Below are 26282 nucleotides of genomic sequence, written 5' to 3'. Positions count from 1 at the left end.
CATGCTGAGATTTTTATTCAAGTCTCAACTAAATGATAGAAATGCTTTATCAATTTACATAGCACTAAAAACACTTCTGTTGTATACATAAGACAGGAAAATCCAAAGAAGGGGCTTCAGCTACATGGTGTGTGTGTGTGATGTTTTGTTTTTCGCACAATTTCAAATTATGGGCGATTGTTTGATCTGCACAGAGATATTCCATTTAATATGCAATAGTTACAGAAAGCAGACGATAGAACGAGACGAATGTCAGGGTGTGTGACTCCACGGCAAAACTATAGAAGCGACTGTCTGCTGACGTGAATAAAAACAAAGAGTGGACCTCAGTTGGCAAATTCAAAAGCATGGCTTAACATTTCAGACTGGATTAACTGGACCAAGACCAGATAACTTTAAAAAACTTAACATAACAAGATACAAATAGTACTCCAGCACGCTCATAAATGCCATACACACACACACAGACAGTAGGCCTTTGTGATATCTTTAGAGGCTTTTTAGTATAAAAAGGTGAGGCCGATTTTGGATGTAAAGCGAAAACGTTAACGGCGTGGCTCCGCTTTCCCGAAAAGAAGGATCCTTTGAGTTCTGCGCAAAAATTCCTGTTAGACGTGCTAAAAATGTATCGCTTAATATATTTACATGTATGAAAGAGCAGAACGTGTGGGTGTAGGAGGAGGAGGTGAGCCTGGAGCGGGCGTGTGTGTGGGTGAGGACCGGGGGGCGGGCCGAGTGTTGTAGAAAAGTCAAAGTATATTCCGAAAACAAAAAAGGGGTTTTTGCACATCGCCACAAATGAACACACCGATAAAATCTCCTCTTTATCGTGACGGATACTGGGACCAAAACGGTTTAAGCGCTGGGGCCTTCTGGTTTGATATCAGTCAAATACAAAAAGTCCAATATATCAACACTGGCTAACACGAAATACAGTGGGGGGGGTTTAGTTGGGGGGTGGTGGTGGTGGTGGTGGTCGGGGGGGAGGGAATGATGTCAGACATCGGAGGCCACCGTCCATTCGCACTTGGTCCACTGCGATGGGCTGCACGGGGGCGGGGGGGGGGGGGGTGCGCGTTCAGCTCTCTACAGCAGGCGGCTCTGGCTCTACAGAAGTGTCGTGGTCTGCGTCGTCGTACGAGTGCGTCTGTTGTTCAGCGGGGCTGTCGGGGCTGGGTCTGAGCCAAGAAAGACGACAAGTCATTACTGCAAGTGCTTGAATAAAGAAGCGTAAACTGAACATGGAGCAATTGAAGTCATGGAGCTTTCAATGTTGTGCTGACCTGTTTGGGCTTGAAGCTGTGTGCTCATTAGTTTCTTCTGAGGCAGGCGACTTGGGCTTTTCCTCCATCTCGTCTTTTTTCTCTTCCGATTCCCCATTCACTGGGGTGGAATCTAGAAAAGAAAAGAACATTTAGACACATCTATTCCAAACGTAACTTTGTGTGCATCTAGGTGTGTATTAGTTAGAGCGCACAGGCAACAGCTGAATATTAAAATCGAGTCTGAAGAAAGAGCAGAAATCCTTTACATGAGTTTTCTGTGTTGTCTGGCTCCTTCCCGTCCTCTTCCCCGTCTTTATTCTCCCCTTTGGGTTTCGGCAGCGGCTCCCCCTTGCCCACAAAGCGAAGTTTTAACTTATTGTACACCTGGCTCGCCTTCTCCATGACGGCGGCGCTGGCTTTATACCGCCGTATCTATATGGACAGGGCAGAAGTTGAGAATGAACGATTCAAACGTAAACGCCAACCTACGTAATAACAATAACACACATCTTGTCCTTTGCAGTTACAGACAGACACAGTTAGTTATTGACCTTCTTTAGTGTGGCTATAACTTCAGCGTTCTTGTGGAGGATCTGGCTGGTGACGGGCACAGCCTCCAGCTCTGCCAGTGCTTGTAGGCACCGCTCTATATCCTGGGAAACACAAAATACATGACAGCACTTCAGCTTTTATTGCAGCTAAATGTTGCACTGAGGTATTTGCACATAAATAACAGAACGGGGGGGGGACTTGGGACGTCTTTATGCTGTCGGAGAGAAAAGACACTTACTGGGTTGTCCACCTTGAGTGCAAACTTAATATCCGTGTGGAGTTTTTGTAGCTTTTCTTCTGGCGATGGCTCTGGATTTGAAGACAGATCAAGAAACAGTCAATATACTGAATACCATCATATTAATCCAATATCACCTTGCCCTCCATTCAATGAGTCTGTCTAACTGTTATATTGCATCAGTTTAGCCACATTTGTTCATTTCACCGGGGGAACGACTGCCGATCTGATTCACTGAACTAGAATTCAGTGTTTGTGAAGTTGAGTGAGTGTACGGGAGTCTCACCCTTTTTCTTCTCCACTTTCTTCTCTGGGGGCCTCTCAGGTTTGCGTTTCTCAGACCTGGACCTGTGAAAGGACCGACATTGTGATCTGTGTACGTTCATGTTTAATGCATGCCGTCTCATTCTACACCGGGGACGCACCTTAACCTAGACTTCTCTTCCATCTGTCGGGCTTTCTTCTCTTTCAGCTCTTTTTCCTTTCGGTCTTTTTTGTCCTTCTCTTTCTTTACTCTACCTTTCTTCTGGCCGTCAGACTTCTTGGATGGTTTCTTCATCTTGACGCAAGAAAGCAAAAAGTAGTTAGAGCGTCGCCCGTTGATAAGTTGATGCTTATTTCTCAGAGAAAAATAAACATGTACCTCTGTTGGTGCAGGAGAATCAGAGTCGGACGGTGCGGGGATTGGAGGTGGAGGAGGTTTCTTGGATTTCTTCAGTGGGTGATCGTCTACACCTCCATCCGAGCTGCTGCTGCTGTCACTGTCGCTCCCCTTTTTACTCTTATCCTTGTCCTTTTTCTTCTTCTCATCTTCCTCCTTCTCTCGCTCGCGTAGCCGGCGGAGCTCCTCGGCCTCCTCCTTTTTCCGCCGCTCCTCGAGCTCTCGCCGCCGCTCCTCGTCCCGCTTCTTCCACTCGCTGATGCGGTCGGGTTCGCTGTCGCTGTGGAGGAAACGGGGCTGTGATTAAGCTGCTGTGCACAGGCAATGGAGTGGTACGCTGGCATCTATAATGTTTCATCAGCTGCGGAAAAGACAGAAAGAAAGATGGAAAAACCCAGGAGCAGAGCTGACCTGTCGCTGTCGGAGGAAGATGCAGGTGCTCTTTTCGCTGGTGTAGGTTTAGGGTTCCGTGCACGAGGCTTTGGTGGGGGCTTCTCTGTGGTGGGGGGAAGCAAGGAAAAAGGACAAAGGGATACTGTTGCAGTTACTCAGGATTGAACTCCTGAAACTCCAAGGATTCTGGATGCGGCTGGAACTTTTTTCTTCTTTAAAAGACACTCAACACTCACCTTTCTTGCGAGACTGTGGGCCCTTTCGGGGAGGTGGGTCTGAATCCGAGTCGGACTTGGATCCGGACTGGGATTCTGAGCCGGACAGAGCTGGCCGAGGCTTCTCGTCTTCTGACTCGCTGTCCACTGGTTTCTTCTCCGACTGAGAGCCTGAATCGGACTCCGACTGGGATGAAGCCTTCTGCGACATGGCGATGCAAAGAGGACAGAGTGGAGATAAAAGAAACCACCAAGACACAAAGCACCCAGAAGTTTTGCTTCATATTAGTGTGCAAGTTATTCACCTTCTTCTTCCCTCTGCCTCCTGGCTTCTTTCCAACACGTCCCACAGCTTTCTTCTCTGGAGTAAAGTCCTATAGGGGAAAGAAGAGTCAATTGTGACACTCGTACATATTGTTGATCGTTTACATAGAAAACTCACACTAAAAAGGTGCAGGTGTGTGTGTGTTTGTGCAGGTAAATGTACTAACCTGGTCACTGTTTTTGCCAGAGTCAGACTCTGAAGGGGTGGGGTCTGACTCGGAGGGCGATCCACTTTCTTCATCTCGATCACTGGAGGAGCCCCGTGCCTTTTTCTGTGGAGGGGGCCGCTGTGAGAGGAGACACAAGTGTTTTCATTCATATGCATGTGGAGGAATGTTCACTCAGCATCCAAGGTTTGATATGTCAAGTACCACATAATACAAAATCTATCCATCCATTACCTTAGCAGCTGGTGGCTTTCTCTTCACCGCTACTCCTCCTCCTCCACCACCTCCTCCTCCTCTTCCTCCACCACCACCTCTTCCTCCTTCCCCTCCCCCTCCTCCTCCTCCTCTGTCTTCACTCCCAGAATCAGAATCAACTTCACTGGCAGAGTCTGCTTTCCTAGGCACCGGGGCTGCTGCTTCCTCCTCCTCCTCCTCCTCCTCTTCCTCCTGCTGCTCCACCTCGCTCCCTCCTCCTTCGGCATTATTGCCCTCACTGTCAGATGAGCTGGCCGGCTGCAGACAAGTCGCAATAAGGAGATGAATGCATTGTCACATCAGAACAACAAAATAACCAAATGTGTGTATAATAAATAATCTGTTATAGATATATAAGTTTTAAGGAAATCTGACATCATGACAAACTTACAACAGGTGGGGCACTGTAGGAGGCGTGTGGATTGTTCTGGATCTCCCATAAACCTTCATTGAATCCCTTCCTTTTGTTAGGCTTCCCATAGCGCTCTCTGTATTTCTCATAGGCAAAAAGGTCCTTTGCTGCAAGGAATGCACTGCCAAACACAGAGAGGGGAGAAACATGGAGAAGAAGAATTTAATCCAACCAGTGAGACGAGATCCTGAATGTAATTACCTCTGTTAGTAAACAAACATAAGCGAATGAGAGATTGTTTTCATTTGAGGCTTGAGGAAGAAGTAGAGATCAGCAGACCGTGCCACCTAGTGAGGCAAGTGTGTACTGCATATGCCATTTCTCTAAAACAGATGGTGTGTGTGATGCCAAACCAAACACATCAGCACATCCGTCATAAACACACTGGATACTCAACTGGAAGTGCATCAGTGTGTGCAGATCAATGCTTTAATAGGAGACCAACAAGCTTAATACAGTAGTTTCTCAGGTTTAGTCAATATTGTGATCATTCTTACATTACCATACAGCAAATACCACTACACACATCTATGTAAATGAGTTCTCTCCCTCTAAAAACTTCTCCTTAAATGATAAGATAAGATTGTACTCACGTTTCATGAGTCCCAAAGAAGAAAATGGGGATCTTATTAGGAGGAGGCTTCACTGCTCCATCAGCCACATCTTCGATCTGTGGACGTTTACAGTCAAACTCGTGAGGTGGGTAGAAAACAAACACACAGAGCTGCATTCAAATCACGCTGTACAGTGTGGAGCTGCTCCTATCTCTACAATTTGCAAATCTGACAGGCAACGTTCCTGGATGATTTAAATAGCACAGATGCGTGCTGCACAATGGACTGCTATTCCAGAAGAAGGGGCGGCTTAAAGGATTTATTTCATATATTGACCACACGGAGCGAGAGCCAGATCGTTAGCTTCACTGATGCACGTCAATATGCAGAATAGGCCAGAATCACATGCAGATGATGCTTCTGATACAGTGAAGGCCCGCTGATCAAACTACAGCAGGTAAGTCCGGCACTACATCAGCTTATATGCCGGTGTGTCGGGTATCAACGTTAGAACCTGCAGACCCCCACAGGCGCGTCCCGTCCCGTGCAGAGAAGAGCAGCAGCCCTCCCCTCCACCCTCCGCCCCTCCGGCCGCTGCTAGCGTTACTTACCCGGGCTGGCCAGTGGGGGTACCCCTTCATTTTAGCGAAGACCAGGTCTCCGGGCTGGAAGTTGTGCGGCATAGTCCCGCTCCTCTCTGCAGCCTGGACTTCGAGCGTTTTCAGCTGCGCGGTTTCTCTGTGTCTCGCTGCGTTTTGGTGTTTTCAGGTCGACACCGAACCTGGAAACGATGGAGTTAGCTTGAAGCTAACAGCACACTGACGCTACCGCGAGAAGATACGGCTGCGAGAAAATAAGCGCAAAGGCTAAACACTTCCGGGAATACAACATCCTCTGACTTCAAAATAAAGGACCGTGAACTTTATTTTATTTAACAGAGGGGCTTCTCATGCGGTGACGTTACATATAGTAATGTCTGAGCGAATAAAGAAAATCACACCGCTAAAATCTACCGATGCAAATATAAATATGTAAATATAAAAACGTCGACCAGTCTGGAAAGAAAACGGGATGAAATCTATAAGTCTAAACCAACTGCAACCGTTTTCAATGAATAATGAAATTGGCCAAAGTAAGATGAGAAGGATTGACGATGCATGGAAAAATACATTATTCTTATAGAGTCATCGTTGTCAATCAACGTAGATACAATATTCATTTTATATTTATGTCCTTTTTCCGCATTCCATTTAACCTGTTTTTCTGCATTTGTTTATTTTCTCTGTGAACCATTGTCTTGTAATAAAGACTGAACTGAATTGAACTTTAGTCTGCTCACGTTAAAGAGCATTACATAAAACTAATAAAAACGCACATCATAGACAAACCATGGCGTTTTATTCTATACACTCAATTAATTTGGGGTGCCATACCGGAAATTTCACCGTGCAGTATCATGCAAGCTTCACTGACCCGGAAGAGGCGTCTTCGTCAGTTTCTACCTGATAGGACGATGAGAACGGAAATCCCTCCTCTCCTCCCACACCATTGGTCAGATCTGTAGTCGTTTTCCTGTTCCAACCAATGACAAAGTACAATGTGTAAGGCTATATTGACCTCCTCCGGATTCACCTCTAAACGAAGCCATGTTCCGCTCACTGAGAGGCGTTCAGCAGTTTAACTGCAACCTCCTGTCGCTGCAAAAGCACAGCGTCAACTCCAAACTTTTCTTTTCGACGTCCAGAATGGCTGCTGCAGAGTACAGGATTGAGCGGGACACGTTCGGGGAGCTGAAGGTCCCAGCTGACAAGTACTACGGCGCCCAGACTGTCAGATCCACCATGAACTTCAAGATAGGAGGACCCTCTGAGAGAATGCCGATCCAAGTGATCAAGGCCTTCGGCACGCTGAAGAAAGCAGCTGCGGAGGTGAACAAGGAATATGGCCTCAACCCAAAGATTGCAGATGCCATCTCCCAGGCCGCAGATGAGGTTTCAGCTGGTAAACTGGACGATCATTTCCCTTTGGTGGTGTGGCAGACCGGATCTGGAACTCAGACCAACATGAACGTCAATGAGGTTATCAGCAACAGAGCCATTGAGATCCTCGGAGGTAAACTGGGCTCCAAGGATCCCGTCCACCCCAATGACCATGTCAACAAAAGTCAGAGCTCCAACGACACCTTCCCCACAGCCATGCACATCGCCGTGGCCACAGAGGTCCATCATGTGCTGCTGCCCGGGTTGCAGACTCTGCACGACGCTCTGGCTGCCAAAGCTGAAGAGTTCAAAGATATCATCAAGATCGGACGCACGCACACTCAAGATGCCGTGCCGCTGTCACTGGGTCAGGAGTTTAGCGGGTATGTGCAGCAGGTGAAGTACAGCATAGAGAGAGTGAAGTCCGCCATGCCCAGAGTGTACGAGCTGGCAGCAGGGGGCACTGCGGTGGGAACAGGACTCAACACCCGCATTGGCTTTGCTGAGAAGGTAGCAGCCACGGTCTCCTCCCTCACAGGTCTGCCATTTGTGACTGCGCCCAACAAGTTCGAGGCTCTGGCGGCCCACGATGCCCTGGTGGAGTTGAGCGGAGCCTTGAACACGGTGGCCGTCAGCATGATGAAGATCGCCAATGACATCCGGTTCCTGGGGTCGGGACCTCGCTCCGGCCTGGGAGAGCTCATCTTACCTGAGAACGAGCCAGGAAGCAGCATCATGCCGGGAAAAGTGAACCCCACCCAGTGTGAGGCCATGACCATGGTGGCGGCCCAGGTGATGGGAAACAACGTGGCGGTGACCATCGGGGGCAGCAACGGACACTTTGAGCTCAACGTCTTCAAGCCCATGATGGTCAAGAATGTTTTGAACTCTGCCCGCCTGCTGGGAGACGCGTCTGTGTCCTTCACCAACAACTGTGTGGCGGGCATCGAGGCCAACACGGAGAGAATCAACAAGCTGATGAACGAATCGCTCATGTTGGTCACCGCACTCAACGAGCACATCGGTTACGACAAAGCCGCCACCATCGCCAAGACGGCCCACAAGAAAGGCTCCACGCTGAAAGCCACGGCTGTGGAGCTGGGCTACCTGACAGAGGAGCAGTTTGACCAGTGGGTGGTGCCAAGTGACATGCTGGGGCCAAAGTGAACTCTGAAGATGAAACACAACACTTAAACGCACACATGCACACAATCCAAAGACCTGGAAGCGGTTGAACTTTACACACAAACTCACCTACAATCTTAACTGTCTTTGAAATAAAAGAACTTTTGTGAATCATTTGCTTCTCACCCAGCCATTTGTGGAGAGGGAATTGCCTCCCCCGAGGTTTCTTCCTTTTCTCTCGGGAGTTTTTCCCTTGTCTTTTTAGAGAACTTTGGGCTGGGTCGGGAAGTTATCTGATGTTGTGGATCTGTGAAGCTCTTTAAGACATTGTATGTGATGTTGGGCTATACAAATAAAATGGACTTGACTTAAATTGACTTCTATTTGACTGCATCAAGCATCTGCAGACTCTTCCTGTGATATCATCCAAAGCATTCAGTCTAATATAGGTCTAGCCAGTGTGCCTGACATATTCATCAATTTGAAAAGAATGACAAATTTAGGAAACAGACCATAAGGTAAAGTAAAAGCTGATGAGTTTAATCAAACAGTTAACAGCATAAATTACAGCAGAACATGAATTGAATCTAAATCACACTAAAGAAAAGTCAGCCAAAAGCAAATATACATGGCACAAATGTCGAAGCGGGGAACATCTGCTCTCTTTATTTGGTCCAGCTGACTTTGGGGATATCATAATGTTCTGTCAGCGTGTCCAGGTGACGGTTGAAATCCTAGAAACAAAGAAGAAATTATTGTTATAATACGTAAAACAGTTTCAAGACTTTCAGAGAGCAGGGATAACACAGAGGCTGCAAACCTTAGCTCTGACTGACTGACCGACTCACCTCAACTCTGCGTTTGTGTGTCTTTGACGCCTTGTTCAAAATCCTCTCCATTTGCTGTGGGGAATAGAGAGGTAGAGAGAGTAATGTAAACAAACCTGTAAACAACGTATGATCACTGTCAGCCTTATGAGCTTGACAGACTTCAAGCAGACAAAAGCATCTTTATAGTGTAACACAATCAAACTGCTGCCACGCGTCTCAAACCACACAATGACATCAGCGTTAACAATGTTAACAATAAACAGCTACCCTTTTCTCTTGCATCTTGTCGAAAGCCATTTGAGCAGGCGTCCTCTTGTCGAGGTAAACCTTCTTGGCGTTCACTTCCTCGTCGGTTTGGCTGCTCAGTGCCTGCTGCTCCAGGCGCTGCTTGCTCTCCTTGTCCTTCTTCTTCTTCCTAAAACAAATCATGGATGAGATGGTCAGCAGCTCTCTAATCCTGGCCCGATCATGCCACACACTCAGAATATTGTAGATGAAATGCGTCTTATGGCTAAAATGGACCAACTCTGTACAAACATCACGTCATAGCTGGGCATCATGTAACGTCCCGGAGCCTGTGGTTGGAATTGCTGTTTTAAGTTAAGTTAATTAATGTATCTGTTGTACCGTAGAAACGCCGTGTTTCATTAAATGTATCTAATTGAATCTACAAAGTCCACAAATAACAAATGTACTTTGAAAATAAAGCTAACAACTAGCTTCCCGTTAGCCGCTATGTTAACGTTAGCTTTGCCTGGGTAGTTCGGGGCTTGTAAGTCAAAGCGCTGGCTAAATAAGTCACTTTATCGGTCTCTACTGGTTAATCAATGATTAAAGAAGCGACTCATGTCAGAGTACGTACTTCTTCCCGGCTGATACGGCTCCAGCGCCTTTCAGTTTCAGGGCACTCTTCTGGACGGTGGCGTACTCAGACATCTTTTCAATCCACTGCAACAAGCAACTCCCTCTTCTTCGCTTTTGTTTTTAATGTCGCTTGTGCCGATCAGTGCTGCCACCTATTGGACAAAGAGAAAAACGCCCATTGGGTTAACTAATTGTAATACACCCTCCCGTCCAAAGAGGGCGCCAGAGATGATTAGAGGTTATTTGACATGGACATCGACGAAGAGGAAAACGGAAGCCGAGCAAAGTATGAAAGTCAAAGCTTCGCATGGTGTCCTGCTTTGCACTTTAATATAAATATGTCAGGTTACGGTTTATTCAGGACAGTTGCGCTAACGAGATGCGTTACAGCCAATGCTACAGCGGCGCTCTGCAGGAGAAATACTTTAAATACACAACAGACATGCGGATACGCGAAGAAAGTTGGTGAGTACAGAGGACATGAAGTGTCTAAATCTAACATACAAGCTTTCTGTGTCCACCCCAGCACAGATCTGCGTAGTCCTTGTTTTAGATTCAATGTGTAAACTATGCGCTTGTCTCATTTTCCTTCTTCGTCAGCCAAGTTTAAAGGGAAAGGTATGATTAGAGAGGATCTGAAAGGTCCAGAGGTGTGCAAAGACCTGGAGAAGCTGACGTCATACGCAGTGGGGGTCAACATCTTGAAACAAGGAGAGGACCCCAAACTAAAGCCTCCCGAGGAATACCCAGAGTGGTAAACACACACACTTTCTTTCCGTCTGTCAAGTCTTTGTTGAGGTTTACACAATCCATCACAATAAATGATAGAAAATGTAGGAAATGCATTCATTCTAAAACATGAATTAGCCCTCAAGTAGGATTTTTTGCACCACTGCCTATCAATCATGTTGTGTACTGGACTGTGGGGGGAAGAATGGGTAATTTTCATAAAACTAATCCAGCCTTTTCAGTTATTTAACTCCCTTCTGCTTTCTTCATCACTCAGGTTGTTCCAGCTGAATCTGGGAGAGCCTAAGAGCGTGCATGAGCTGGAACCGGAGAGCTGGGAATACTGGAAGCGGCTAAGGAAGGAAAACATTTGGCGACACAACAGATTAAATAAAGGGAAGAAGCTGTAGGCCTGCACTCATTCTCCCAGGCTCCATGGACAGAACTGCCTCCCAGATATCAGTCATACACTTTGTACCTCTGGAGCGTCTCAGAGGACATTTCTGACCCTCATACAACACCCAGATGCTGTACTTGTTCCTTGGTTTTGTATGAATAAGGCCACATAGATGTACATTCAGGCTACATAACCCAACCCCCTCTAAAAATGTATAAACCTAGAGCTCCCATTGGACCTTGTTAGCTGATATCTGTTACTATTGTATGACTTGAATGTCCAGCCCCTTATGACATCCTGTGTTTGATAATAAATGTTCATAATCTGGTAAAACAGCAGTAGTAGTAAGTCGGACTTTACTGTTATGAACATTTCCTGATCCTGTACTCACAACCCTTTGGCCCACAGCTGAGCCTGACGTTCTATCTTTGGATCAAAAGAGAGACTCTGCCAAATGTTATCAACCAAATTAAGTTTGATGTTAAGCATTTCTTATGAGTCTTCAGTGATTCTGACCCCCCTCAACTTCATCCAGGGTCTTTAAATCTGCAAATTTGTGGTTTTAATACCGACGGGATGTAACCTTTGTGATGTGATGTCATATGAATCAGTTGAACTGGCTTTATCATGCAATCTGCAGCCACAGAAGGGGATCTGAACATCTCTCATGGGGAAATGGGGCGCAACATTCATCACCATATTATTTTTCACTGAGCAAATGAGACTTTTGGGATTTTTTTTGTTATCGTAAAGAAAACAAACAAGATGTGGACGAGTTCTTGATTCACTTTCAGTTTTTGTTTCTCTGACTTCTAAATAAATATGAACAAACATCCTCCGGTCGGTCTGTCTATCTATCACTCCAGCGTTGTAATGGCTTATCTCCTGCACGGTAGTGATGACAAAACATAGGCAACGCTCCACGCAAATGATGAGAAATAAGGAACCAAGATCAGACGCAGAATCCCCCGTGTAGCGCTGACACACCGACACGGAGGCACCGAGACTTTTCAACATCTAACTCGAAGAGAGAGACGCACACGGACTCGTTACACGCAGGATCACGACGCTGTTACCCTAAAGTCGGTAAGTGGAAAATTGGTGCGTTCACTGCCAGACTTTGATGCGAAAATACTAGAGTTTGATGGCGGAAGTTCATCACAAGTAGTAACATTTGGCGTGAATGTAGCTCACGTATTAAACTTTCTCCGTGGATGTTATTTATTTATTTATAGTTCTTACATAGCGACAGGTGGATTTGGCATTAAATCGTATTTGATGGAACTCTCTGAACATCATGGTTGCAGGTTTAGATTAGTGCTCCGTCCTGTGGATCTGTGTGTGCGTGTGTGTGTGAAGAGGACACGGACGGGCGGTACATGGAGGATCTGAGACCGAGCGTTGGCTCTTTGGGCGACGGAGCCATGAGCAGACTGGCCAACATGTTGGACAACTCCGCCTGCGGGTGGAGGCAGCTGGCCCTCGCCGTGTCCGAGCAACCAGGGCTCCGCTACAGGTGAGGTGCCCGGGTCGGGGGTCTCCGGGGGGGCATAAGAGGGCATGACCGCTAAAACAAACCACATTCAAGCTCTAACACCCCAAATCTGTTTTCATATGTATGAGAAGAAGATGGCTGTGATGCTGCAGACACGGGTCAATTTTTATGAGCTTATTCAGAAGTTTTCGACCTGAGATTTGAGCAGAAGATTCATCATTCATTAGATACAATAGGGTTTTGGTAGAATGAGCCACACCCACTCAACGTTGGCCTCAAAAAATGGCAATATGATAAGAAGTATCAAAAACCAAACCTTCTATCTGACCTGGACCAGTCAAGCTACATGTAAATATGTGAAAATTGAGCTCATATTGTTGTGAAAAAAAATCTAGTTTGGTGCAATTGGGTGTGGCTGATATGAATGGATGCATTTAAACCTAAAAAACGAAAAAAAAAAGCAGAACCAAGTCTAGGTGTCTCAGCTTTCCGCTCTGGTGAACACCTTTACACACGGTCTATCAGTTATATAACAGGGGAAGTTTGCCTTTAAATGCATCACCAGAACAAATACAACCCAAAGATTATTCAGTGATGAAAACGTCAAACTTACATTCTTGACCAGCAGCCAAGAGTGAATCTCACCTGCTGTGTATCTTGCTTGACTCCATGTCGTGCAGTGAGACTGAGCTGACCAGCTGCTCGCTCCAGGTGCTGAGCTCTGCAGGCAGCCCAGGACGCACCCTACTGGCTCGGCTGGCCGATCGATCCTGCTCCCTGGACTTCCTGTTCCGCTGCCTGAGGAAGATCGACCACCAGAAGGCTGTGGAATACCTGGTCAACACAGGTGGATGTGACTGAGATGAGCAGATTGTTATCAGTTTCAGTATAAATGGGGCTCTTTATCTACAATCAGACGCATGAACAGTTGTGTCTTGTGTGTGTGTTTGTGTGGTAGTGCCGGAGCTAATCCAGTTCACAGTGCAGCCACAGTCCCAGCAGGCCTCAGAGGGGGCCCGGGTTGTGTTGACCTGCAGGGCCTGTGGTCCCCCTGGACTTTGCTACCAGTGGTTCAGAGGCAAAGAGGAGGTTCGTTTAACATTTTGTCATCATAAAAATAGACAACAGGATTGCTGGGTTTTGGATCTGAAGAGTTTCTTGGAGTGGATAAGGCATGTGATTATTTCTTTGTTTTCAGGTTTTGGATGAGGCTGGCAGTACACCAGAGCTGGTTTTATACCCTGTAGCCCCAGGCCACCAGGGTCACTATATCTGTAGGGCCAACCACGGAGAAAACTGCATCTTTACCCAGTGGGCTCATGTTGGCTTGGTCAACTCTAATCCAGGCTCTAGTCCAGGTACTCTCTCTCTCTCTCTCTCTCTCTCTCTCTCTCTCTTTCTCTCTCTATCTCTCTCTCTCTCTCTCTCTCTCTCTCTCTCTCTCTCTCTTTCTCTTTATCTTTCTCTTCTCCTCCTCAAATGATTCACTCCCTCCCATGTCTTGTGTGTTTTCAGGCTACAGCAGCAGTCTGTTTCCAGGTTCTGTAAGCGGGCTGAGTATCACCCGTCAGCCGCAGTCCCAGGCTGTGTCTGAGGGTGATGGTCTGCTTCTGGAGTGCTTCGCAGATGCCAACCCTCCTGCCCAATATGAGTGGTACCACAACATGGAGCCTATGCCACAACACAAGACACGTTCACTCAGGGTGAGAAGAGTCGGTCTATGAAGTGCTCACCTACTGTGCAGAATAAGAACAATAATAAGAAGAAGAAAATGTAGTTGATAGCTGACTACAATTGTAATAGGTGTTCTTTGTATCACTTTGTGGATGTTCTGTCATTGTGTTGATGTCCTGTAGATCCCGTGTGTGACCACTGCAGACAGAGGAGAGTACAGCTGTAAGGTGTATAATCTGTATCACAAAGCGTGGACTGACCCAGCCAAAGTCAACATAGGTGAGACCCAGCAGCATTATTTATATTCTTACTATATGCATAACGTTGATACAGTCTATTTTATGAACAACTCGCAAACATCACACAAGTGTGTTTCCGTGATGTGAATGAGTTCCTGTTTTTTATGTTTTATGCAGGCCCCAGTTCTATCACAGAGGTTTCCTGGGTGGAGCTCGATCGCGGCCCAGGTATTCTTCCTGTTCTGATATGACATGAATGAACATAATATGTATATGAAGGAGAGGAGTGCAATGAAGGGGAAGAGGATAGTGGAAGTGCAGTTAGCGTAGATCCCTCATGCTCTTCCCTATCTTTACAACACACCTTGTTTCCCGTTTTTGTATCTTGGTGGAATAATTGTATGACTTCAAACACGCCCACAGTGTTAGATTAAAAACTGTCTTTATAATTTTATCTGTGTGCTAAATTGTGTTCATATTTATGTGGCAGACTCACAGGAAGTCAAAAAATCGACCAGCTCAATGGGAACAAATCCGCTTCAGCAAATGGCCAATCCACCCCCACCTGCCAAGCAATTCTTTGGTAAGTTCTGGGCAGAGGAGGAATCAGAAAGGAGGCACAATGATGTATATAACACTGGATGCATCTATAGATTAAAATCTAAATCAGTGAATTAGTAATTTATTTGATTGAAGTACTGCTTTGATGCCTTGTCTTCCCCCTCCACAGCCACAGACAAAGTTGCTCTCTTGATCGGCAACATGAACTACCTGTACCACACTCCGCTGTGTGCTCCCATGGCCGACGTGCACGAGTTGACAAACCTCCTCAGGCAAATGGACTTCAAGGTCGTTTCCCTGCTCGACCTAAACTGCAAGGAGATGCACAGTGCTGTTAACGAGTTCCTCCTGCTGCTCGATAAGGGAGTGTACGGTCAGTCTCTTGCTTACGTAGCAAATATATCATGTTCTCAATTCATTTCATGCCTGTGTCTACACATTTGACAACACACTCAACTGTTCCTATAATATAATAATGATGTATCTTCTTATAATATAAATTTCAAGTGTAGATGATAATTGCAGGCTTTTCACAGTAGACAACATTGTTTCTCCTGACTGTGAAACTTTGCAAAAACTGGTCAGGGTAATGGAAAACACCTTTGTTGTTGTGCAGATCCTTGTGCAAGATCAACTAAAAACACACAGGCAGTCTTGCAAGAACTTGACCTAAAGAAAATACAAAACATGATATTTATGCAAACTTTCAGTACTTTTTCTCACAGATTTTAATATCTGGACTTGCATCCTCTCCCAGGCTTGCTGTACTTCGCCGGTCATGGTTATGAGAACTATGGCAACAGCTTTATGGTTCCCATTGATGCCCCGGCCTCTTATAAATCAGAGCACTGCTTGTGCGTCCAGAAAGTACTCACAAGAATGCAGCAGAAACAGACTGGACTCAACGTCTTCCTGCTGGACATGTGTCGCAAAAGGTGAGGATGAGTAACTTAACACTATGTCTCATTTTTTCAAAGCAGGAAAAAGGCATGTATCATCTGGTTTCATAGGAAAACATTGATTGTTTGGATATACAACTGTAATTGTACGGTGCTCCAGAAACCTGTGAAGTTCATATTTCCTCTTGTACTTTTTTTTTTTTTTAAGAAACCCACATGATGATGTAATAGTACAACCAGGACTGCTGAAGGTGACGGCAAATATAGTGTTTGGATACGCCACGTAAGTCTCTGAGCCTCATAGATCTTTCCTCTACATTTTAAATAGCAAGCGTTGCTCATGTGCGGTTGGTTTTGTGTTTAGTTGCGTGGATGCAGAAGCATATGAAGTGAAGAGGTTAGGAGTGTCCAATGGAATCTTCATAAGCTTCCTCAAACGCAGAGTTTGTGAAGATGAGAAGGTCACCGTCATGCTAGACAGAGTGGGTGAAGGTATGTAGAGTGTGTAATGTGACCTCTGCAGTTAGACTTAAAGTGGACGTACATCATTCTATACATGCTGTTTTATTGTTTGTTGTATGTGAAAAATACAAAAGATGGAATGACCATCATCGGATGTGATGACTGTGATCTTATCCTGATGTGACCTGAAAGTTTGTCATTCATTTCATGTCTGCTTTGGAGGGGACATTGAAATAGAAGTGCAGTCATAAATTTTACATCTTTCAAACTATACTAGACCTGACAGTGTAATATTATACACAAATTAAAAAGGGTTTACTTCTGCCAGACATGGGCCGCTGTGCGATCACACGAGGGAGGCAGGCGCTGGAGCTACGCAGTAATCTGTCTGAGCGACGCTCCCTCACCGACCAGATCGAAGACTCGGATTGCTCTGCTGCTTCTTCAGCTCGCAACCTCCAGTGGGCCGTTGCTCACGGTACATTTTAGACCAAGATACATTCCAAGGGTGTTGTCATAAGCTGCACAATCAAATGTTTTCAGCGACATACATCCCTCAGACAATGCAGAATGGACCTTGTCTCTCTCCATAGACCTTCCTAAAAGCCAAACCCTGCACTTTGACTGTGGCGTGAAGGTTCAGCTCGGATTTGCTGCGGAGTTCTCCAACGTCATGGTCATCTTCACTCGCATACGAGAGAAGCCCAAAGAAATTGACACCTGCTGTGCTCAGCTTACTGACTTCCCTCAGGTTTGTTGGTTCAGCATCTCACATCTCATCTCCTGAGATCACTATGTCCTATGTGGTGGGTAATGAGCTATGGTTTACATAGGACAGACAGTACTAACTTTACTTTTTACTGACTGACTTATGTTACACCATCAGGATGTGGATGTTGACCTGAAGAAGTGTAATCAGCAAAGTCTGGTTGAAGCAGGGAGTTTGCTGTTGATTGAAGAAAGTCTTCCGGCACCAGGAGAGCCCGGCCTCTACACTCGTCTGCGGGGCCTGCAGCGACTCAGGGTCAGGCCTTATTTCAAAATAAACTTCATATTTTATCAAAATTTTTTTCCAGATTTGACTACATTAGAGTAAAGTGCCCCTGGCTGCAGCTTAAATCAGTAAATTGGTGTGCTTAGATTACTACATTTTCTGTAAAAACTCATTCTGCTCCCTGTTGTTTTACAGAGTGAGCTCACATTCACCGTATGTCTTCAATACCAATATTCCAACATGGATGAGGACATCCAGGAAAGTCAAACAGTCTCAGTTGGAAAACCACTGGTCTCCAAACTCAACCTCCTTGCTGCACAACCGCCCTGCTCCTTCTCTACCTGCTCCTCCTCCTCCTGTGTCTCTGAGGACTCCTTCGACGAGGCTTTTACTTGTGGCTCATTTACCTCCGAAACGTCCTCTGCTGATTCAACCTCGACATCATGGTCATATAAATCACTCGTAACTGAGTCTCCTACTTCACTCAGGGTTGCCAATGAACCAGAGGAGAGTGAACTGATTGACTCTGATGCTCCTCAACCTCTAACCTTCAGCAGAAGTTTGCCAAGCGGCCGAGTGACGGACGCAAACACAAACAAGTTTAGTGACAGGTTGAGTTTCCATTCCAGCTAAAAAAATATTCACAATATGATTCCACATTGATTGATGTGATTACACATTTCAATGACCAATCAACGAAAGTACTGCAAAAAGTTTGTAAAATCAAGCTAGTTCTGCAAAGTGTCTGATCAGTTCTTACAAATTCTTAACTTTAATCTGCATATTTTTGTTGATTTAAAAGGAATAGAGACCAGTCATTGAAAATAAACAACAGAAATCAAACTCCAGCTGTATTCTGTGTATTTGACCCTACATGTGCATTTACACCACGTGCACGCCCTGTCTGCACTAAAACCAAACTGCGCATGCGCTCTGACGTCATTGGACTCACGACCACCGCCATTTTGCAATACTTCTTGCAAGCCTACTACTTCTCTCTCGGGCTGCAACCATCACTAAAATAAGCGCACACAGTGGCGGTTCAACTGGGACATTCGGACGACAAAGCGATGGCGGACTCATCGGCAGACGTGGAGGTGACCGAGGGCGCGGAGGTTCGCAAACTGTCGGAGCTGAGAGTGATCGACCTGAAGGCCGAGCTGAAGAAGCGAAACCTAGACACCACGGGAGTGAAGAGCGTCCTGTCCGAGCGCCTGAAAAAGGTCTTTCCACTGCTCACAGCTGCTGTAACAACACATAACAGTTAACCGTGTGACTTAGGGTTATATTAGTCATAATTACAGTTATGTTAAATGTAAATGTAAACCGTATCTGCTTGACTTGTGTAAGCGGGCCCTCGGCTGTCCGGGCCTGTGCTGCTTTCAGGCGTCCGGTTTCATTCTCAGTGTTTGGTAAACAAGTGGGTGCCAGGTTGCCAGGTTTGATACTGTTTCCTTATGTTTCTTCGTGATTTTGCTGCGCTCAAACAGGCAATAGAAGAAGAGGGGGGCAATCCAGATGAGATTGTTGTGGCTGCGGAATCGCCGCCCAAGAAAGCTACGCCGAAACGGGCTGCTAAAGGTACGGAGGGTGGGGGGGACGCGGGACACGGGGTCCACAAGCTGTCCTGTAAGCTTGATTCTGTTGGTTGTCGCTGACTTATCCACATTAGAAGTTAGAGAGCGACATGAAACGCAGCACTTACATGGTTAATGTTGACCTGCACGGCCGTGACAAGTCTTCTTTTGTACTCTACTACTTTGAAGAACCCAAATGAAGAACGTTCCTAAATGAAAGTATATTCTCACAGATGCAAGGCAGGATAACGGTGATCAAGAAGACGGCACCATGGAGGACGAGTCCCACGATGGACATGTGAGTTTGCTGGAAAGTCATATTTGCACTGTCAGTGTTGTCTGTGTTTACCGTGCTGTGATCTACAAAGTTCCCTCTTGTTCTCCCCGGCCAGGACGAGCTTCAGGAGGATCAGGAGAACATGCAGGAAATGGATATTCTTGACATGAACGTTCTTGATGACACCGAGAACGAGAATGGAATACCTGCTGGGGACGAGGAGGATGAATTTGGGAAATTGAAGGCAGAGGAAAATGCGCTGTTGGATGAAGAGCAGGAGGCGGACGACGCAGTTCTGGAGTCAGAAGATGAAGCGAGAGCTGCAGAGGTGAGCGGCCCGTTTGCATCGCAGCTGTTGACTTATTGGTAAGAAGAGTTTTCATTTGAGAGTCTGAATCCTATTTGCTTCTGTTGTAACAGGTGGACGAGTTTGAGTTTGTAGATAAAGATGAAGCCATGATGTGCCCGTCACCAACTAAGGTATGTTTCCTTTCCACAAAGCTCTGTATGAATACGAAGCTCTGTGTTAAAGTCTCTCACTGTCAAACTCATTAAGACAAAACCCTTTATTTTCTTCTTTTGTTCAGCAACCAGACGCAGATGACTCAAAAGAAGAAACAGGTACTGTGGAATTGGATATTAATGGGCCTTTTCTATCTCATTGTGTTGAGTTTGCAATGCAATCTAGGTGATATTCAACTAGGGAGGGAGACTGGAAGCCCAAAGGGAATTGCTGCCTCTGTGCTGACATTTCTTTAACCGCATTTAATAAACTCAACTCTGCAGGTTGGTCCTCTTACCAGTGATTGTTTTGAAATGACAACAAAGCCGCGGTTAAGACTTGGACGCACGCCGGCAGCAATTCAATGTCTGGTTGAGGGAGGTTTGAGCTGTTGCAGGTTCCAGTGTTTCTAGGTTGCCACCTGAAGATCAAGCGAAGAAGATCAAGCCGCGGAGCGCCGTCACGCCATCACGCCATCACGCCATCATGCCGTGCCACTTTTTAAAGACTGTGACGCACAAATGAACTGGAAGCTGTTGGACTTTTGAACTGAAGCTCTTTACAATGCAAACACGGACAGTGAGAAAGTCAAGGTTGAACGAAGACAGACTTTGGTGGTCCTTGGCTGCTGCTCGGCTCATCTTGTGGCTCTCTTCATCACTGGCCCCCCCGCCCCCTCCTCCTCCCACACTTTATCAGACTTGGATCAGGTGAACACAGTGATTGTGGTTCGACTTGAGACACATTCTTAGTGCCACTAGTTGCTTGGTTGTCCCGCAGCCTTTGGGTTTCTCTTCCAGTCTCTCGTTAGGGTCTGCTTCATCGTTTGAATATAGTCCTAAGAGCACAGACCAGGGGTGATGAGGTTCCTAATCCAGGCCTTGCCAGTTCCTCGTTAACCATTGCTGTGTTTCCGAAGTGATTAAACTGTGTGCCATTCTATTCCTGTTAAATCCGTAGAAAATGACAAAGTAGCCGGGTCTTGTTTATCTGAGCCGCTTAACGAAGATCACCAGCAGAGCCGGGAGACGACCGCTGAAGAGGAAGAAGCCGCCGCTGCCGGAGGGGAAGACAGCGGTGCCCAGTGTGACAAGGCCGCCTCGGGGGATACCGAGAGTGACAAGGACGTTGCGGAGGCTGACGCCAAAGACAGCGGGGAGGCACAAAATGTCCCAGAACAGACAGTAGAGACTGAAAACGAGAGCGCACAGGCTGTTAGTGTAAGCGAACAGGGCACCGGGGGTGAAACTGTTGATTCAGAAACGGGGTCTAAGAAGGGTGAGGACGATGAGAAGACAGAAGAAGAGAAAGCCGCTGCTGATTCATCTTCGTCAGTGAAAGAGTCCTCTTCTCTAGAGGGCGATGATCAGAAAAAGAGGTTTGTTGCTTTCTGTCTACTAGAACCCAAAATGGCTGTCACTGTTGCATTGGCTCCTTTGTGCTAGCAAATGTGGATGCTCTTTTCAAGGTAACAATGCTCTGTGCATCTGTCTGTTCCATTTGTCCTTCCTCGCACTCACCTGTCCCACTTTATTAACCAGTAACGTATTGGGATGGTGGTAGGCCGTAGTCCGGCACATTCACCGTTACGTCACTGCACACCTCACTGTACATGAGGGGGAGATCACGGCCTGTAGGGTTTGCAGAGGAGATGTAAGTGTGCGTCAGGAGAGAACCTCCAGATGTCCTCGCTGCTCCTCATTCATGGTTTGCTCTTTTGTCTCTAGTTCTGAGGAAAACGCTGGCAAGACAGAGTCAAAAGATGAAAAGGGTGAGTGAGCGTACGAGCAGAGACTCAGAGCTCAGGACCTGTGGACATGTGTTCATCATGATGTCTGTGTGTGTGTGTGTGTGTGTGTGTGTGTGTGTGTAGCCGCTGGAAGCAGTGCTGCAGCAAGCAGTAGCAAGAATCTGTGGGTCAGCGGTCTCTCCACTACAACCAGAGCGACTGATCTGAAGACGCTCTTCAGCAAGTATGGCAAGGTGGGTGTGTCGCCCCCGACCACCGGCTTCAGGCCTCCATGTCCCAAAGGTTCCTGAAGGTCATTTAACTTCTTCTCTGACTTTCTGCCCACCTATTTTGTTTCCCCTCGCTTTCTCCTCTATACAGGTCGTCGGCGCCAAAGTGGTCACAAACGCCAAGAGCCCCGGAGCCCGTTGCTACGGCTTTGTCACCATGTCCTCCTCAGATGAGGCCACCAAGTGCATCAGCCACCTCCACAGGACGGAGCTGCACGGCAGAATGATCTCTGTGGAGCGGGTACGCCTCAGGGCTCGCTGCGTCCCTCTCTCTCCTCTCACTTGTTGACCTCACAGTCTTTGTAAATCACCGCATAACAAAAGCTCCCGTGAACAATAGTCTCTCCTGTTTGTGTGTTACAGGCGAAAAACGAGCCTGCAGGAAAGAAGCCAGCGGAAAAGAACGACAATAAGAAGTCTGGCACTGACCGGAGACACTCAACTGACTCTAAGTAAGATCGCCTGCCAGTTGTGACGTTTTCAAAGAGCCTTTATCTGAAAGTGACCCAGCGTAGGTTGGTTGGTCTGAGTTTACGACTGTACTTTGTATTGGGAATTCTGCAGGTCTGACGGGAAAGAGGAGAAGTCTGAGGGAGAAGGGAAAGATGGTGAGTAACGTCAGATTGCTCCTCTGTCGTTTTCTGTCTCACTCAAACGTTTGCTTCCCTTCCTGACTGTGAGTGTTTACGTTTGTTTTGTTAGGACGCAATGAGAGAACGGTGGTGATGGACAAGTCTAAAGGAGAGCCCGTCATCAGCGTCAAGACCAAGAGCAAGGAGAGAGTGAGTCCATGTTCGCCACATGCTCAGCTGCAGCTTCACCGCGTCCTCGTCCCAAACCACAGAGCCTTAACACACCGCTCTGCTTCTCTCCCTCATCCAGAGCAGCAAGAGTCGTGACCGCAAGTCCCCCAGCAAGGAGCAGAAAGACATCCTGTCCTTCGACCAGATCAAGGAGCAGAGGGAGAGGGAGAGGCAGCGGCAGAGAGAGAGGGAGATCAGGGAGGTGGAGAGGCGCAGATTCACGTAAGCGTCACACTATCCGCCTCTGCCCAGTGTGTGAGGTCCAGAACCACGTCACCATGTTTGATTAAGAGCTCTCACTCGGTCACTTTATAGCTTTTAGAGGCCCAGAGGAGTTATTAAGGTCTGTTTTTATAGCTCTTATTAAGATGAGGAGATACTCCCTGCCTGCAGTTTGACCTCAGTGCAGTGCAGCTCTGAGTGTGTGTAACTTTACCCACAGCTCTTTTGACTTTATTGGCGTCGTCTGTGTCCCAGATAAGTTGCCAACTTTGAAAACAGAAAGAAAAGAGCCAATGACATGATTTTGTATTCCTGCCATTACAGTTTAAACTTTCTTTAAATGATTGAAACAAAGAAATATCATTCATGAGACTCTCTAACTGTAAGAGTTTGTAAGATGACCCGTCTCTGTTAAACATAATGAGTGGTTACAGTGTTTGTTGTTGTTGTTGACTGGTGTGTTGCTCCCGTCTCCCTCCAGTGACCGTGATCGTGATAACCGCCCGGACCGCGAGCGTGAGCGTATCCGTATTTTCCGGGAGAAAGAAGAGCGCAAACACCTGTTGCGGAAGAGACACTGGCTGGAGGTACGCTCAGATTCCGGTTGTCCGGGACCACAACCATTTATGCTTACCAATAACACTGAACAGATATTACAGTGTAAGGTAAATAAAGATCCAGGCGAAGATTTGCGTCCACGGTGGATTGGTGAATGTGTGAGTAATGAGGGCTTTGATCTCAGGCTGAGAAGCAGCGCCTGGACGCAGACCGCATGGAGCGCCAGTTCCTGGAGCGAGAGCGGCTGCGCGTGGAGTACGAGCGGCGGCGCGAGCAGGAGCGCATCCTCAGGGAGCGAGACGAGCTCCGACGGCAGCAGGACCAGCTGCGCTTTGAGCAGGACCGCCGGCCCGTTAAGAGGCCGTACGACATGGAGGGCAGGTACGCTAACAGGCCGCAAATCTTGGCACCGGGTCATCGAGTCTGGTTTCTAATCACTCAGCAACCAAAGCCAGTCACACCTTCACAGTATGAGGTTCTGTATGTGTGTGTGTGTCCAGTGAGTGACTGTGTCTCTGCTCTGGTCCAGGAAAGACGAGTGGCCTGAGAAGCGCATGAACGTGGACGACCGCTACGGACGCTCAGACTTCGGTCGGCAGGATCGTTATCAAGACTTTGACCACCGGGACCGCAGTCGCTACCAAGACGACATGAGCATGGACAGACGGGACAGCTCTCGTGGAGTAGGAGGAGGAGGAGGAGGAGACCGAGACGGGCAGGTGAGAGGAGACGACAACTGACAGCAACGCTCAGATGTCCACTGTCCTGTCTGCCGGCCTGTATGTTGGCTCTAACCCTGCCTGTGTGTTTCCCCTCACAGCACTTCTCAGACCGATCGGACAGACATAACAGAGAAGGCCGAGACAACTGGAGCGGAGGCTACGACAAGCGCATGACCCCCAGGTCAGTGAGGAGAGAGCGAGCAGACCACAAAACCCCTGTATGTCCTGTTAAGACGGTTTGTTTAACAGAGAGATGTTTTGATCTGTCCTTTAGGGAAGGAGGCCGAGATTGGGAGGCTGGTCGTAAGATGGACGGAGACAGAACATGGCAAAGTAAGTTAAGTCCTAATGTCCTGAGGAAGGAGATGATGTAACTGTCTACTGTCCCGTTCTTCATGTGTGGCTCCTCTGTTTGCAGATCGAGATGGAGCGATCCCAGGCCAGAGCCACATGGCACGAGGAGGACTGGCAGGGTGAGAACCGCTCAAGTGTTATTAAACCATACAAAGTCCAACACACAACAGACTCATCTGGTTTTATCAAACCACACCTTAATGTGTCCTCGTCAGACCTGTTAAACACACACACAGTTTGATTGTAATCGACTCTAATTAATTCAGCAGCCTGTGTTTTGTTCTTCCAGTATAAATCAACCTGTCTGTGTGCTTGTGTGTGTTTTCTGCCCTTAGTCGTGGAGGCTACATGGCCACAGGAACGTCCCAGTCGCTCTCTGGCGCTCTAAACAGACAGAACCAGCTGATGCAGAGCGGCGGCGGCGGCGGCGGTGGTGGTGGTGCCGGCGGCGGAGGGGCCGGCGCCCTGCAGGGCGGAGCCTTCGGTCGGCGTTACTGAGTCGAACAACGCGGAAACTTTTTTCAGGACGTCGCCCCAGGAAGATCTTTTTGTAAAAGTATTTTTGTTTAAGTTTTTTTTTTTAAATCAGCAAGTTTTTCTTTGACACATTTCCAGACCTTTTTTGTTGGACCTCTTTTCTTTCTTGTTTTGTGCTGTAGTTGCTCTCCTGCCTTCATTCAGTCTGCAGACCTGAGGTGAATCCTCCGGTGGAGTTCATGTCAAATAGGAATATTTTATAGAAAGCTTGAACCGACGACAGACATCAGCATTGCGTGTCCTGGTGTGTGTTCTTGGCCCTTACCTGTGTTCACACCCTTACCTGCTGCTTGTCTTGTAACATTGAGGCTCTGCTCTGATGTTCTCATTTTAAAACACCTGGTTGGATCATTCTCACTGCGGTATGAAGTATTTTTAAATTAAATGTCACAACCTGATTATCCATCTCAATTTTTCTTTTTTTATTTCTAATACTTTTTGTAATTTATGACCTTGATTTGCGTGAATGTTGGACAATAGTAATAAATGCTCCACAAGTGTGTGTGTTACTACAAACTATGTCTGCATTCTCTGTAACTCTTGAATGTGAATAAGGTTTTTAGTTTTTTCTGTATAAAAACCTCAAGAAGTATTTCTGTGTCCTTATGTTTGCATTATTTAGTAAAAAATTCAAATGGACACTCCTAAACACTGAAATGGACTTCAATCAATCTTCAGATCACTGGGAAAGTCAGTTTAATGTAGTATAAAGTGTTTCTAGGATCGTTGTATTTTTGCTCAGTTGTGACTAAAATGCGAGTCCAGGTTCTCTTCAAACGACCAAACTGGTGTCAGACATTAGGTACAAGATTGACTTCATTAAGAGGTGAGCAACACAGGAACCACTACAGCACCGAACACTCCCAGAGGAAATCTGAACATAATCTCTGTTGTGTATGAAGTCTGTTTAGTCCAATAGTTCAGTCTTGTATCTGCAGTCACAGTTCCCACTTCACTTTACACACAAAGGCCTCTGTGTCTGTGCAGGTACCGTTCACATTCCAGGTGCATCACAGCGTCAATCAGCAGAGCCCCTGCTGACTCATGCTGGAGAGAGAACATAAAAGAGATGAGGAATGTGGGTAGAGAGCACGTTCTCTGCATTCTGCTGCAGGGATAAAATGTAGAAATGTGTCTGATTTGTAGAAACGATAACTAGCATGATACACAAGCAGGTAATAAAAATAGTATAGTATATCTTGATTCAAATCTAGATTCTGGATCTCTGGGCTTAAAGAAACCACATCTGGATTTGAACCTGATAGATCTCACGTCTCCACTCCTTTACATCTGTTTGTTGGGAACAGGACAAAGTGATTGACCTCTGCACTTCAAACTCATATGTCATCAGTCATATGTCATTCTATTACGGGCTACAACTTTTTCTGGCAGCTGATTTGTCTGTGTTAAGACTCTGTCAAGTGTGA

The 26282-nt window shown here is 46.7% G+C and overlaps 6 protein-coding genes across 8 annotated transcripts; 4 read left to right on the top strand and 2 right to left on the bottom strand.

Annotated features, from left to right (window-relative positions):
- Positions 1-192: 192 nt before the first annotated feature.
- Positions 193-5901, bottom strand: hdgfl2 (HDGF like 2). 2 transcript variants are annotated; one of them, XM_076153550.1, is made up of 16 exons: positions 5648-5901; positions 5076-5152; positions 4462-4603; positions 4050-4328; positions 3816-3935; positions 3630-3698; positions 3346-3526; positions 3128-3212; positions 2699-2996; positions 2481-2614; positions 2342-2403; positions 2056-2126; positions 1817-1918; positions 1532-1697; positions 1284-1395; positions 193-1178 (listed from the first exon to the last, which is right to left on the bottom strand). In XM_076153550.1, the coding sequence occupies exons 1-16, from the start codon at positions 5717-5719 to the stop codon at positions 1079-1081; spliced, it is 2070 nt and encodes a 689-aa protein (XP_076009665.1). In that variant the 5' UTR covers positions 5720-5901; the 3' UTR covers positions 193-1078. The 2 variants fall into 2 exon arrangements, with proteins under 2 accessions (XP_076009665.1, XP_076009666.1); XM_076153551.1 differs by having other exon boundaries at positions 3346-3523.
- A 745-nt stretch (positions 5902-6646) lies between these two features.
- On the top strand, positions 6647-8515 carry fh (fumarate hydratase). The gene has a single exon (XM_076153432.1). The coding sequence runs from the start codon at positions 6683-6685 to the stop codon at positions 8180-8182; it is 1500 nt and encodes a 499-aa protein (XP_076009547.1). The 5' UTR covers positions 6647-6682; the 3' UTR covers positions 8183-8515.
- Positions 8516-8659: 144 nt separating this feature from the next.
- Positions 8660-9965, bottom strand: fam32a (family with sequence similarity 32 member A). The gene is made up of 4 exons (XM_076153434.1): positions 9833-9965; positions 9238-9385; positions 8989-9042; positions 8660-8874 (listed from the first exon to the last, which is right to left on the bottom strand). The coding sequence occupies exons 1-4, from the start codon at positions 9904-9906 to the stop codon at positions 8806-8808; spliced, it is 345 nt and encodes a 114-aa protein (XP_076009549.1). The 5' UTR covers positions 9907-9965; the 3' UTR covers positions 8660-8805.
- Positions 9966-10090: 125 nt separating this feature from the next.
- On the top strand, positions 10091-11683 carry mrpl54 (mitochondrial ribosomal protein L54). Its single transcript, XM_076153433.1, has 3 exons — positions 10091-10299; positions 10435-10588; positions 10841-11683. Exons 1-3 carry the CDS (start codon positions 10173-10175, stop codon positions 10971-10973), a joined length of 414 nt encoding a protein of 137 aa, XP_076009548.1. The 5' UTR covers positions 10091-10172; the 3' UTR covers positions 10974-11683.
- Positions 11684-11813: 130 nt separating this feature from the next.
- malt2 (MALT paracaspase 2) lies at positions 11814-18122 on the top strand. The gene is made up of 17 exons (XM_076153431.1): positions 11814-12046; positions 12268-12476; positions 13136-13302; positions 13414-13544; positions 13654-13813; positions 13971-14158; positions 14312-14408; positions 14546-14596; positions 14859-14951; positions 15099-15302; positions 15687-15864; positions 16037-16111; positions 16193-16320; positions 16619-16768; positions 16884-17041; positions 17177-17314; positions 17480-18122. The coding sequence occupies exons 2-17, from the start codon at positions 12340-12342 to the stop codon at positions 17915-17917; spliced, it is 2493 nt and encodes an 830-aa protein (XP_076009546.1). The 5' UTR covers positions 11814-12046; positions 12268-12339; the 3' UTR covers positions 17918-18122.
- A 105-nt stretch (positions 18123-18227) lies between these two features.
- On the top strand, positions 18228-25447 carry safb (scaffold attachment factor B). Of its 2 annotated transcripts, none has more exons than XM_076153430.1 (21): positions 18228-18507; positions 18775-18865; positions 19095-19159; positions 19254-19466; positions 19559-19618; positions 19726-19759; positions 20601-21018; positions 21368-21411; positions 21514-21623; positions 21751-21900; positions 22023-22111; positions 22224-22267; positions 22362-22441; positions 22542-22684; positions 23166-23271; positions 23427-23623; positions 23772-23961; positions 24063-24145; positions 24239-24297; positions 24383-24437; positions 24654-25447. In XM_076153430.1, exons 1-21 carry the CDS (start codon positions 18355-18357, stop codon positions 24814-24816), a joined length of 2547 nt encoding a protein of 848 aa, XP_076009545.1. In that variant the 5' UTR covers positions 18228-18354; the 3' UTR covers positions 24817-25447. The 2 variants fall into 2 exon arrangements, with proteins under 2 accessions (XP_076009545.1, XP_076009544.1); XM_076153429.1 differs by having other exon boundaries at positions 23166-23349.
- Positions 25448-26282: the final 835 nt, after the last annotated feature.

The sequence above is a fragment of the Genypterus blacodes genome, unplaced genomic scaffold (genome assembly GCF_046128005.1).
Source record: "Genypterus blacodes isolate CSIRO-AG114 ecotype Tasmania unplaced genomic scaffold, CSIRO-AGI_Gbla_v1 ptg000058l_1, whole genome shotgun sequence".
Taxonomy (NCBI): domain Eukaryota; kingdom Metazoa; phylum Chordata; class Actinopteri; order Ophidiiformes; family Ophidiidae; genus Genypterus; species Genypterus blacodes.
The sequence above is the reverse complement of the archived record's forward strand: the minus strand, read 5'-3'. Positions and strand labels throughout refer to the sequence as shown.